At 32.9% G+C, this 14,908-nt stretch overlaps 1 protein-coding gene across 2 annotated transcripts; it reads right to left on the bottom strand.

Annotated features, from left to right (window-relative positions):
* Window positions 1–8,814: 8,814 nt before the first annotated feature.
* On the bottom strand, window positions 8,815–14,482 carry LOC111917251 (cullin-1). Of its 2 annotated transcripts, XM_023912928.2 has the most exons (18): window positions 14,347–14,482; window positions 12,860–13,028; window positions 12,699–12,798; window positions 12,104–12,289; window positions 11,963–12,010; window positions 11,661–11,864; window positions 11,506–11,583; window positions 11,327–11,416; window positions 11,160–11,240; window positions 10,956–11,054; window positions 10,772–10,858; window positions 10,538–10,687; window positions 10,416–10,471; window positions 10,222–10,342; window positions 9,939–10,100; window positions 9,508–9,870; window positions 9,244–9,411; window positions 8,815–9,073 (listed from the first exon to the last, which is right to left on the bottom strand). In XM_023912928.2, exons 2-18 carry the CDS (start codon window positions 12,994–12,996, stop codon window positions 8,972–8,974), a joined length of 2,232 nt encoding a protein of 743 aa, XP_023768696.1. In that variant the 5' UTR covers window positions 12,997–13,028; window positions 14,347–14,482; the 3' UTR covers window positions 8,815–8,971. The 2 variants fall into 2 exon arrangements, with proteins under 2 accessions (XP_023768696.1, XP_023768698.1); XM_023912930.3 differs by lacking the exons at window positions 12,699–12,798; window positions 12,860–13,028 and having other exon boundaries at window positions 14,347–14,455.
* Between the last annotated feature and the right edge of the window lie 426 nt (window positions 14,483–14,908).

The raw sequence follows: 14,908 nt of genomic DNA, 5'->3' as shown, positions 1-14,908 counted from the left end.
TCTGAGGTAAGGAGCCCTTATCTTAAGCTATTTCCTTTGTGGTTCATCCTTGGTGGTTGTTTTGGGAGTTCTTTAACTTATTTTGAGACCTATCTCGGATTTGGAGTTAGATCTGGGGTTGCTACTCCAGATCTAGACTCATGATGGCCTAGAATGTCATAAAGCTTCGGTCTTTGAGTTGTTGGTGAAGCCCCTTTGTCTAAAACCCAAGCCCTAGTATGTTTTGGGCCTATATCTCCTTGGTTTCACGTAAAGTTTGCAACTTTATGTGAGGGTTAGATTGTAGAAGGGTGGATCTATGGATTGGAGCCCCTACATGACTCGAAAAGCTTCTGAATGGATTGAGAACTCGAGAGACTCGGCGAGTCACATGGGTATACTCAACGAGTTGTATGAACATGTGCTTGGACTCGACGAGTTGGAAGAACAACTCGGCGAGTCTGTTGAAGATTGCCTTGGACTCGACGAGTCTGTTCTTGGACTCGGCGAGTCTGGTCACAGACCCCAACCTCTTTTGGTTAAAACCTTGGATTAAGTGATTCGTTCGGCGACTCAGTGAGTCGGTCAGGATGGGACTCAGAGATCGTTGGACTCGACGAGTCTTGGGGCGACTCGGCGAGTTGAGTTGTATTATGGGAGTTTCTGAGTATAGGAACTCGACGAGTCATCGGGGTGACTTGGCGAGTAGAATCAACCAGGAAGGTTGACTTTGACTGAGGACTTTGACTTTGACCAAGAGTTGACCAGTTTGACTTCCAAGGGTATTTTGGTAATTTTGGGGTATTTATGGAATTGGTTGTTTGGTAGTGTTCTGTGGTGAAGATCGTGTCGGTGGTCGGAGCAGCTTGGTCTTATCTTTCCAGTCGGCAATTGCAGGTGAGTTCTCCTCACTATATCGATAGGGTCTACGAGACCAAGGTCGGCTCTTTATCGGATGGAAATCCGGGTATTGTTTGTTATGTTATTGCTTTGCAAGATATGCATCCTGGTATTTAGGATGGTTTTATGTTAGTGACCTGGTTAAGGTCGGTACCCGGTATATAGGGTAATGTTATGTAAGTGACTGGTTAGGTCGGAATCCTGGTTAGGATGTTGCAATGTAATTGATATGCTAAATTTCATCCTGGTTTAGGATGGTTGCTATGTTATTGATATGCTAGATACATCCTGGTTTAGGGTGGTTGTTATGTTACTGATATGCTAGATACATCTTGGTTTAGGATGGTTGCTATGTTACTGATATGCTATGTGATCTGTTAGACTGTTTGTCTGGTTAAGGGTTTTTATGCGATTAACTGTTTCTTGTGCATATGATTGTTTGACGGGGGTTGGGTTGAGGCGGGTCCTGCTTTGTGCTGTAGGACAACATACCCAGGGCGGACCAGATATTTCGATGGCCCAACGAGCGGTCCGAATAGGCTGAAGGCCCCAAGAGGGTGGACCAGATGTGCCGAGGCTCGGTGAGTGGACCAGGCCGACTGAAGGCCCGGTGTGGGCAGACCAGTCATACTGTAGACTCAGAGAGTGGACCAGGTGGATTGAAGGCCCAGTGCGGGCAGACCAATCACACTGTAGACCCGATGTACATGGTTGTTCTATTTGCGATATGTTATGAGTATGTTTGTGTGTGGTTGGTATTTTGGGGGTAACTCACTAAGCTTTCGGGCTTACAGTTCAGTGTTTTGTTTCAGGTACTTTAGGAGAACGTGGCAAGGCGAAGGCGTGATCGTACCGCTGCTCATGTTTTATGATTTATGTGATATGGTTCTGGGGAATACTCTAATGTTTAAACTATTTTGAAAACAAATGTATGAACTTAATGGTTTTTGAATGAATTAAAATGTTTTAATTTGGCTCGAATTTTATGGGTGTTACATTAGGGCCAATTAGTTATTGCTTGTTGGGCCTTGGTGGGCTTATTTAGTTTGGGTCATAGTTGGGCCTTGGATGATTAGGTTGGAATTTGGGCTTTTTGGGCCTTTGGATTAGGCCAAGTTAGGGATAGGGTAAAGAGGTCTTCTTACCTTAGTTTGGACTATTAATGTGAGTTAGGATCCAATTATTGATTGGATGATTATTTTGTGATTGACAAGGCGAGGATTTTAGCAGGCCAGCAATCATAATTTTATCTGTGAGATTCAGTAGTGTGAGGTGATTTTCCTCACCATGTTTAGCAGGTCTAAGGCAACAATGTCGGCCCATAGTTATGCCAGGATACTAGATGTCTATGTGACTCTTGTATGTGTATGTGCTTATGTGATTTATATGTTGGGGGGCATTATACTCTGTGGGCGGGGCTTGATATGCGAGTTTGGGCGGGACCCACCATACTCATTGGGCGGGGCCTGTTACGCGAGTGTGGGCAGGGCTCGATATTTGGATTTTTATGATGATGTTTTTGGGATATTAGTTTTATTAATTTAAAAATGAAATTTTTGAGTCTTATTTTTGGGATGTTACATATGTACTATGATGGTCTGATACAGATCAATTCATGCTTATTAGGCTTAATTCAAATTCAATAAATTATATATATATATATATATATATATATATATATATATATATATATATATATATATATATATATATATATATATAATGTCATCAAAACGGGAACGAGGAGAGTTAGGGATTTATATAACCGACCTCAACCCTTCCTTAGTCTTAGCCTAACGGGGATTTTCTACCCCATACTTGGTACCCATTTTTACGGGGAGTACCCCGTCCCCGATTGGGACAGGTCAACCGGGTTCCCCACCAGGTCGGGTGAATTTCTAGGCCTACGTGTGAAGCTAAGTAAACTGATTCAACTTAATTAGTTAGGTTCAGTGAGCATGATAAAGGTGGGTAAAGACAACATAGTTGATATTGCCAAGAATTTATTCAGATTTTCCACTTTTCTGGGACTTGAAATATAGGTGTGAATTCTATTTGAATAAAAAATACTACGAAAAATATATTTTTTTGTCATTGGAAATATTAAATGTCATCAAAATGATTTTTAATCTAAACAAAAAAGTGGAGTCATTTGTTAAACACATCGTATTATATATATATATATATATATATATATATATATATATATATATATATATATATACACACACACACACACACGGTTCACTTGAGATTCTAGAAAAAATTGAGATCTTCAGATTCAACCTTAGCTACATATTTCTTATTTACCGCTCTAACGCTCTAGTTTACCGACAACACGGGGTATGCTTAATCATAAATGATTATATAGTACAGAGGTATAACATATATGATTATATATGTTTATACATATATGCAAAATCATAAATGATTATACATATATGTTTGTTCACAAATTGAGTAATCATATATGATTATGGTGGTTAGTGGCAGATAAGGTGGTGGTGGTATAGGTGACGAAGGTGGCAGTGGTAGGGTCGGTTGGTAGTAGAGGTGGTGGTAGTGGTGGTGGCAGTGGCGGTAATGGTGATGGGGAAGGTGGCGGAGAAAAAGGAACGGGCGGCGCTAAATAATCATTTATGATTATAACTCTCCTGTCGCGCCGGTACGCTAGATCACTAGAGCGATAAAGGGGAAATATGTGGTTGAGAGTGAATCTCAATATCTTTTTTTTGGAATTACAATGGAACCTACTTTCTCTCTATATATATGGGAAAAGTAAATATACATTACAGTCCCACCTAAGCTTATGTATTAAACCTCAAGAAACTATGTCGTTTTATTAGCTAAAAATTGCAATTAGAGCATTCATGATTAACACTTGAAGCTGCAAATTCAAAATTGAAGAAATAATTTTGATATGAAAACAAGAATATTGATTATCTTCGACCTTCGTGATGGTGGAAAGCAGTAATGTTCACCGGGCTGAAGTAATAAATAATAATGGATGAAAGAAAACACGGATAATTAAATGATAATGGAGTAAATAAATGTTATGGGGAATGGTATATTTTCCAAGTGAAAACTGAACTGGGTATATTAATTAAGACAAAACGACAAACTTTAGAAGTTTAGTACCTAAGCTTAGATGGGGCTATAATGTATATTCCCTATCCCCTATATATATATATATATATATATATATATATATATATATATATATATATATATATATATATATATATATATATATATATATATATATATATATCAGTGTTGTAAATATCGGCCTAGGCGGTCTGCAACTGATTACGATTAGGGGTGTTTGACGGAAATTGGTCAATATCGGTCAAACTCGGGCTAGGCGGTCCTCGGCGGTCCTTGGCGGGAAGATTTCAAAAAATTCAAATTTTCAAATTTTCAAATATCACACCAAATTTACAAAACTTCAAATTTTTAAATTTTTAAATATTCAAATTTTCAAATATTATACCAAATATTTCATAATTTCAAAATTTTAAAATTTGAAATTTTCAAATACTATTTTTTCTTAGGATATATTAAGTTTTAAAATAGTTTTATTAGTAATTTATGGTCCCCGATTAATCCTCCGATTAATCCCCGCCAAACCGATTAATCGTTTGACCCCAGTCGACCGCCGAGCTACCGCCGAGCGATTTTTACAACCTTAATATATATATATATATATATATATATATATATATATATATATATATATATATATAGAGAGAGAGAGAGAGAGAGAGAGAGTAAAGGGTGCACCTAAAAGGAAATGCAAGAGTTATATATGCAAATAGCATATAATATTTAAAACCATTATAAATTTGTAGCTAGTAACTCCACACATTTGAATGGAAAATTTCAATAGGAAACGACATAGACATAATAGAAAATTTATGTGGAAGTGTGGCATGTTTGCCTAACTAACAAGCAGGATATATAATGCTAAATTTCTATATTGGTATAAGGAATTAAATGGCACGAAACTAATTGTTGCAACACATGGTGACCAAGATAACAAATAAGGTGATTCCAAAGAGATTATCCTAACGAGACAAAATCTTGTGGAGTGGAAGAAATGACGAAATAATGATCTCTAGAGTTAGCACATTGAAGCATGGTTTAGCGAGTTTAAAAATCCATAAAAATGAAATGTCAAATTGAACGGGGCGTTTATTTTCTTTAGGAAATTTCGATGATAAATAAGATTTTTTAACAATTTGTTGGGTGATAATTTCACTATTAAGGTGAGGGGTAATGTATAGGTGAGATATAGTAATGTGGTGTTGTCAATTTTAGTTACATGAATCTTAGATCTATCATCAACTAATACATTAATCATTGTGGAGGTGAGACATTGCACCTAAATTCATGTACCACGTCACACTGCTAGGATTATGTAGCGACATGTCATTAAAATATGTGTTAAAGAGATTACTTGATGTCGAACCAGGTCCAAAGTAAAGTTGGGTTGGATTAGTTTGAAGGATGAATGAACTGATTATGAGGTCCAGGCCTATTTTTGTTTAAGTATGTAGGAATTGGGACATGGACAAGGATTTCTAGACATTGTTGGGACAACCAGTTATAAAGCATGGGTTTTTTTCCCATCAACGTTGGTAGAAGGATTGATTGACATGGATTAGACCTAGAAGTGAGATATTCGTATGGGGCAGGCCCATGACATTTACTCATACTCCTATTTATAAATAGATTTTGATGAGGGCTACAAGGGTAGTGTTGTGGTAAACGTAAAATTTCCATTATTCAAAGATCATCAGCCACCTTGATTGTTTGGAGTATCACCCAAACAATTGTTTCCACCGCAAGATACCTAATCATGTCCAGACTATTTGATGGTCAGTATAATTATGGAAGACAAATTATTATATTGTGAAGCTTGAAAAGAACGAACCCGATTTATCAATTTCTCTTTGAGAATGAGAAAAGAACAAGTCTCTAAAAAGGTAGGATGTGACGAGCTATGACGGATAAGGATATCAATATAATCCAATCTCAAAGAGAGACCTTAATGGTACGTGTAATTAGGTTTTCTCAAGAAAAGACATATCGATTTATTGAGCATGTCAACAATCCTCTTGATCCCCATGCAATAATCCATGATGGAGCACTCACTAATAATGATGTTTTGCAGTTAATATCCAACTGAATAACCTTGGCATTTTATTGTATTAAAAGAGGGTTTCAAGGGTTTCCCAACTTTTTAGACATGGAATTTATTCTTCAAAATCATTTGAAACAAAAATTGCAAAATTGTTACATAGATCCGCCTTTCACAGTATAATCGATATGGTTTCATCCGGTATAATCACATTTAGTATAAGACTTTTCATTGGTAATCCACGATACCAAAGCCATGCAATGTGTCTGAAATAGCACCCACAAGGTTCATAATTCAAGTGATCTAGGTTAAGAATGAGCAGTATATAAAACGTTACGTTTGTGATGCTATAAGCTTTTCCAATCTTGGAGGAGCCTATCATAATCGAAGATCAACTGGGGTTAGAGAAGGAAGTTGTTGACACAAAAGGAGAAAGTGATAGTGAATGTTGAGATTTAGGGAGAGTATTACACTTTGATTTCATATAAGATACTATTTTCTCGTGAATAAACTTTTCTCCGTGATCTTACTAAATAAGCAAATACACGAATCGTAAAATGGTTTAGTAGTGATCACTTGAGAGTCAAGCATCATCGAATCTCACATGCTTCAACTTTAAGGAGACCCACAATTCTAAAACATGGCTTATAAAATAGTTATACATGAATGAATTGAATGAGTCGAGCTATACACTATACATAAAATAGTAACAACTTAAGATTTATCGACATCAAATAATAAATATGTTTCTTTTATAAATCAATTTACTAAACTCTTTCATAACTAATTTTTCCTCTATTTTTAAAAAAATGCAAATACATATCAAGGTAGTTTTTATGTGATTTATACAATTTTTAAACAAAAACAATGTCAGATGAATTAATTATCATGTGATGGTTATGGAAAAATTAATATCCTCCTACATTTTACTCCTACTCATCCTCTGATCATATCAAATATTGATACGTACCACATTTAATGAAATTAATAATAATTTAATCCATTTGTTACAATTTAATATGGGTGGGAAGATAATAGGAAGAAAATATAGAAAAATATTTAATTTCTCGATGGTTATTAACAAGCAAAAGATCGAATTTGATGAGAAAAAAATGTTGTTTTATGATACGATATGCCACAAGAAAATTTGTTATATTAGTTTCAAAAACAAATATTTATAATATGGTGTATTAGTATATGTCACTATGATATAGATTTTTTAAATTATGATATATATTTTTTAAATTATATTTAAAATAAATGGTACTTGATTTTATAATGAAATATCAAGTGCAGAGATCCGATGACCCAAAGTGTATTGAAAATCTAAAACAAGTTTCATTAAATACATTTAACATGAGCTAAACCCACTTACCCAAAAATGTTGGATTGTATTGAAAATCTCAAACAAGTTTCATTAAATACATTTAATATGAGAAATCGTGCATGGAAAATCAACAAGTGTTCATACCAGTTGCATTTTGATATGTTTGGTTTCCTCGTGCCGGATACAATGGAGCTTCTTAATAGAGTACAATGGATCGTGCATAACAGTGTTATATCCCCCGATCTATGAATGTAGTCTTCAAACGAATTAGCTTTACCATATAAAAAAGGCTTAGTGGCACAGTTTGTTGTCCGTTTGTCATCTCACTCGTTGTACGATGATATTTAAATTAATGAAAACTCAAAATATCATAGGAAAAAAAAATTAAGACTGAAATTGTTTACTTAAACATGTCAGTCCCATTTGTTGTCCTCGAGATAGACCCATTAACAAAAACAAGGTTGTAGAACTCGTTACTCGGTACCTGTTCGGCCGACTACCGAGTAGCGAGTACACGGGAGTACTCAGATTTGAAAATTTGTGTAGAAATGTTTTTAGGGAAATTATATATGTCAAAATCATAAGATAAAAACATAAGTTGATTGAAATATATAACAAAATTGGATACATGTGAACACACAAAAAATGAAAAACACATAATGGTATCATTTCGTGAATAATTACTGAAAATTTAAGATATATATGCAGTAATAATCACATGTGTGTGTGTTAAATAATAAATCATTAAGTATATTATACATATTAATCACCAAGTTGACCGAATTTCACAACACTACTCAGTTCGTAAGGGGCCGATCAGTGAGTACTCGGGATTATGTAACTCGCATCGGCAAGGGGGGGAATAGCGAGTACTCGGAGAAGTAATCGGCCAACTCAGCGAGTTTTACAACACTGAACAAAAGGTACAAACTTCAAAATTTCTAGACGTTATTGTCGTGATAGAAATACACCATGGGTCTACGATTATGATGATGGCTCGTCGGACACTCAACCAATTACCATCCACATATATATACCATAGTTAGATTAGATTGTGTTTATAATAAGTTTACTTATAAGTTGACTCTTTTTTACTGAGTACCCGAAAGTTGAGGTGCTTAATTCAAGGTCCATGGTTTAAACTATTGCATGCCCATAATATTGGAAAATATTGGATCTTCATAGTAAAAAAAATTGAAGCATGTAATGTAAACATTTACAAACAAAGGGATGAAAACATGTCATAATTATAAACTATCTTTAGATGGTTTTTTGAAATTGGGCTTTAACGTTTAATTTGATTTTTGAAAGTGGATTAAATGGGAATCGAATATGAAGATCACAATCATCACATCAAGGCTCAAGGCTCAAGCATTTATTGATTTGAAAATTCCATCAATTATTTGTCTACCAAAACCATAACCGACGAAAAAATTCTACCGACAAAAAGTCTTGTCACTTGGCATACATAAATACCCGCATATATAATATAATATATAATATATATAATATACACCATCTTTAAATCTAAATATTTTCATATATTGCAGGTCAAACATATATATGTAGGCATAGGTCAAACATCTTAAATATTTCCTCAACAAAGGAGACATTATATCCAATCATGCGAGGTACCTGAACAAATTTGGGTTATCTTTGTCTCTTTCAAGATAATCCCGAGTTATCAGATCTTCAATCCTCTTCTTTATTGCTTTTACATCAGGCTACTCAAACATTCACAAAAAATCATTTTATAAAAATCCTTTTTTTTTTTTTCAAAAAAAAAAAAAAAAAATATATATATATATATATATATATATATATATATATATATATATATATATATATATATATATATATATATATATATATAATTTGTGTTTAAACTTTTTACCTTAAACATGCGTCCCAACTGTTCAACACACTCCATAACCAACTGTTGATAGCCCAAAACTTTTCTACTCTTCATAATACGAACAATCGATGCATCAATTGCATACCTTCTATCTTTATCAACATCCTCAATCACCTTCTTCTTTTCATCCATTGGAGGCAAAGGGATCTACATATTTATTTATTTATTTATTAAAACAAAACAAAAAAAAAAATGAACTACAAGATTCGGTATTCGGGTATTATTAGTGTATCTATTATTTACCTTGATCCTCCTCATTTTATCTGTAAACTTTGAATTGAATTCAAAGTAATCATTTGGAGATATTGTTTTTGTATTTGGTTCCTTTGTAAGAATCTTATATTTTGCACAGGAGAGGGAATGAAGAAGCCTGATGACATCATCATCTGATAAGTTTAACTGTGTCTTGATTTCTTGATAACTTAATCGGTCTGATAAATTGAATAGAAGTAGAGCAGATGCTTGATAAGTTGTCACAATTAACTCCACAGTTTTTGAATCAAATTTTCCATTGATGTTGCATGTACCCAATGAATACACCCATGTAAGCTTCCTATGTTTTGTTTTTGTCTCATAATATTCTTTAAATACTTCAACACACTTAACCTAAAACAAATAAATACAATTAGACATCACAAAAAATGGTGTTTTTAACTTATATAAAAAAAAATTACCATCTCTATTGGGAGATTGAGATCAAAAGACTTGTAACTTGGCCAAAAACCAGTAGTCAATACAGTTACAGTCAAGTCAATCCCAGGATTCACATTTGTGTTATGTCCTAAATACTCTTCAAAATGGGATTGGTTTTCTTTTGCTAATGTTAAATCTGTTACCTGAAAATATATATATATATATATAAAATATATATAATATAATATATATATATATATATATATATATATATATATATATATATATATATATATATATAAAGAATACGAATTTGAAAATTACCATTCCCTCCATTTTTGAAGTGAACTGACCACCACACTGCTGTTTCAGCTTTGTGAGGATACTCCTTTCATGTTCATCATTGGCACTTTTGTCAAACAACAGCCTCCGAGCAAGTTTTTTCCTAAAATTACAATCATAATAAAATAAATAACTGCAAAAACTGTTATATGTAAAATAAGTGATTTAATATTTACCTATAGAATTCAGCAAAGAGATCTTTGTCGCTGATGTAAGCAAGCAGTTTAACTACCTGTAAATGTAAATAAATATTAAATAATTTTCAGACATAAGTTTCTGGAGTTATATAGGAGCATACCTTCTCAAGTGTGTCTTCAATGGCTTCATCGCTTAATTTCTCACTTCCACCTTTTTTAAGAATATTATCACAAAATGTGGCGAGTAATTCTGCACTTGAACTTCCCGAAACGCCCTTGTTGCAGAATATTTCAAATGCTTCTTTAAGCGCCTAGAGAGTAAGTAACAATATAAGGGATAAAATAGTAAATAAGAAGTTATGATTAAGTGAAATTAATAATGCAAATATACAAACCTTATGAAATAGGGTATGGTTTAAAAAACAGTCATTTACATAAGCCATGTACTTATCATGCAGCTCAATCACTTTTCTAACAAAAACCTGGAAGCCAAACCACAATTGATTTTATTATTATTATAAAATTATTTTATTTTTTTTAAAAAGATTCTGAAAGTTCAGATTTTTAAAAAAAATTTACCTGTTCCTGCAAGCCAACCACATCTCTCTTTTCTGCCTTCTTATTACTTGCAGCATCTTCTGCCTGTTTCACCAAGGCTGTGCCTTCAGCAGCAACATGCTGCATTATGTCAAAAAAAAAAATTAAAATTAAAACAGATGATGAAATATACAGATAAATGCATTCTACTTTAGAAAAATGAAATCCAACTCCAAAATCACAAACCTGTTTAAACATACTAGAGACAGGATCCAATCCATGGGGTATTTTGGAAAATAGTCTATACATTCTTGACAAATCATCAACCTGCAAGTGAAGGGTAGAAAGGGAAGAAACAAATGTAGCACAGGGACTAAAAGTGTAATTTACTCTTATACAATACAACAACATACCTTGTCATCCCTAAGTAAAGCATGACAACCAGAGTGTTCCTTTTCAAGCAATTGGGTTGCATACATGGATAGCAACTCATTTTGAACTTTCTAAACACAAATGTCAATAACAGTAAGTATAAAAAATAAAGTGACCATTTTTTTTTCAAACTTAAATATTAAAGATTGAAAAAGAACACCTCAAGAAGCTTTGTTTCACTACTAAAATGAAGATAGTGAGAAACTCTATCTTTCTCCCTTTTTAAGCACTCCTCTGCCTTGATATTCCAAAAATAATTTATAAGAAGAACTGAAAAGATGAAAATTTTAAAACCAAAGAGGTGTAGAAATTAACTTTGAGCATATAATCCGGACAAGAATCTTCTAGAATCCAGCTTGAAGCTTTGCGTGAATAATATGCTGATGTATCTTTAAGCATGAATGCTTCAAAGTCATTCTCATAATATTCCATATCCCCCATTCCTATTTCAACAAATATATCCAACACATTCTTTAATAAACCTCGGTCAATCTGTTCGCCTTCACGCTCTTGATCAATCTGGTTTTTGAACAAATAATTACTTATCGACTTATTTCTACAAAATAAAAATAAAAAAAGTAAGATCGCCACATTTGTAAGAGAAAAAAATAACATACCAGAGATATTACAGCATCCCTCACTTTCCCATGCAACTCTTGATATACCTAACAAAATATCCCCCGAAATACATATTTACAATTAGTTAATATTAAGAAAAAAAAAACATTTTTTTGTATGATTTATAGATGAAGAAGTACCAGATCACGAAAACAGGTAAGGCCAACTTCTTTTAGAGCAGGAAGAGATCTTCGGGTGATGAAATATCGATCAAGATAATGGAAGAATCTAGAAAGCCATCGCACCATGACTTTATGATTTGACCATCTTCTAACAAGCTCTCTGAGCATGAATTCACCATGTTTCTCTCTCAAAGAAGGTAAAACCTGAAGCAGAGACATTGATCTTAGATCCAACCAAAACTCAAACACATATGATTTTTCACAACTTTTCTAAGAAAAGTTTACATCCATTGTGTTTCTTTATTTATTACTAATGATAGATAACCAACTACAGTCGACAACTTTATACTTTCCTCTTATATACTTTCATCTAGTAAAGATCAATTTCAGCTAATCATATGAATGACATTCAAGATGTGTTTTTCATCACTTACACAATAAATTCAATTTTCTATCAAGTACATAAAGTAAGCCTTTTTTTATGAGGAAATGAAATTCAATTGTATATATAGTATATCAATAGTGACTTTTGGTGATTTAAAATGTATTCAAAAGCATTTACATGTAAAGTAATCAAAAGCAGAAAAAAAGAAGAAGATGTGACTTGTTCTACCGTTGAAGTAATGTACTCTTCAAAAGACTCGCGATATTTTTCATACAGCTGTTGAGAGTAATCATGTGGTGGTTTTTGTGTGCACATGTTGTAGATGGTTCTAGAAGAAAGTTAAGGACTTTTATAAATATAGCATCAAATAATATATGAAAGAAGGATACGTATAGAGCATCATATAGTCCTCTGAGCTGAAATGTTGCTCAGTTGGACCATCTAAGATATTCTTCAACTTTGTTATGCCTTTCTGCATGAAATCCCATCCTTGTTCTAAGTCTATTGTTTTTCGTTCATTATTCATTTTGATATGCAAAGTAGCATCAATTCACAGCTCTGAAACAGAAATCATCATCAATAGTTTGCATAGAATACAAATACATATGCATAGAGTACACCCTATCTTTAATGACAAGAAACATTAGGGCTGTAAAGGAGAATGAAAAGTGGATGGAAAAAAGAGGCTGCACATGGTTAACTTTCTTGAAAAGGTTTAGCTGATAAGGATAAGGCAGGTTAAAACTAAGAAGTATCTAGTAATCTATTAGGTCATTGATGACAATAAACATATGCTCATTTCACATGTTTCTTGTTATGTTTTCATGATAAGCATGTTAAAAGTATGTCTAGGAAATAAATTAAAGTTGAGAGTCTTTGTTGAACTTATGGAGGGTTAGTAATGCCATTTGGCCCAAAGAATGATGAGTGACATACCAAGACACAATTACTAATATTCTTCAATACATGAAGGTTGACTTTAAGCATCCAAAAAAAAGTCCATTCTTTTCAAGTTCTTATATACATATTTCCAACTTTTACTCACAAGAACATCACTTGATAATCATCATCAAGCATCCAAATTATGCGACATTCAACAACGAATGCAACATATTTTTTGTTTTTCAAATCTACTAATTTGTCCATTAATAGTCATTACAAGGTATTGGTGAGTGGCCCACAAGTCTTTTTTTCCATTGTTAAATTACTATTATTAATGGGTAATGTAGGTACTTGATCATTATTCAAAGACTTTTATGACCCACACTACAAATTGAAGAAACAGGGAACTTAAGAAAAATGATTCGGATATCTTGAATCAATTATGTCAAGAATGGACTTTGTTAGCATTCTGGTTCTTTGACAGTGGTCAACATTCAACTAAAAGGAATGAACCCAAAAATCCAAAATCTAACTGAAATTCCATTGAATTAGTCAACAAGGGCATATTGCATTGCAAAACTAAAATAATCCTCAATGTCGTTCCTACCAAGGATCAATACAAAACCCTGATAAAAAAAAAAATTAAACTACTAAAATAGAAATAAAATTCTGGCATAAACCTTAGCAAACGACAAACAGGAAATCCAAGAGGCAAGATCATCTATAAACAATTAACAGTTTCAGCTCTAAATTCCGAATATTTGAACATAAAACAGCAGGCTCATCACATTACATGTCAACAACAACAAGGATTATAATTGAACATAGAAAATCGTCATATGAATATGATCTGGAAATTCTGATCATGATTGTGCGGGGCGTTTTCGTAAAATGCAAAAACAATACAACGAAGATAAATGGAATATTATAGATTAATGGGTAAGAGATGAATCGTAGATTAAAAAAATGCATAACTGAGAAGTGTGATATGTACCTAATAATTTCCTGGAATCGAAGGATGGGGGTTTGAGAGATAGAGAGAGATGCCCCTCTTTCTCTCTCCGTCTGCTCTGTTTTCTCTCGAAGCCGATGAGCAGATCATTAATTATTTTTAAATTTCATTTAGTTTTGACAAAATTGTAAAAATGGTCTTGGGTCAAAGTTATAAGTGTTTATACTTTATTTTATTTTTTTTCAAAAAAATATATTAATTTTAACAGCTTTTTAAAATGAGACTATTTCTGCAACCAAATTATAAGAATATTTTTTTTAATTATATTAAATTATTATACATTATTATACATTAAGTTATAACTTGTGGAATCCAAAGTTAAAATAATATTTAGAATATAATAATAGTAACCATTAGTTATAGATTTGAATAAATGTTTATAAAGAGTTTGATGTGTTAATCCTAACAAAATCGTTAGCAAAGTTTTATGATTTAAATGTGTTTCAATTATGTTTGATTTGAGTTATTTTTGGTGTACGATAGAGTATTTAAAAATTGAATTTTTGAATTGATATTATAATGACACGTGACAAACAATAAATAC

The sequence above is a fragment of the Lactuca sativa genome, chromosome 3 (assembly GCF_002870075.4).
Source record: "Lactuca sativa cultivar Salinas chromosome 3, Lsat_Salinas_v11, whole genome shotgun sequence".
NCBI classification, from domain to species: domain Eukaryota; kingdom Viridiplantae; phylum Streptophyta; class Magnoliopsida; order Asterales; family Asteraceae; genus Lactuca; species Lactuca sativa.
The sequence above is the reverse complement of the archived record's forward strand: the minus strand, read 5'-3'. Positions and strand labels throughout refer to the sequence as shown.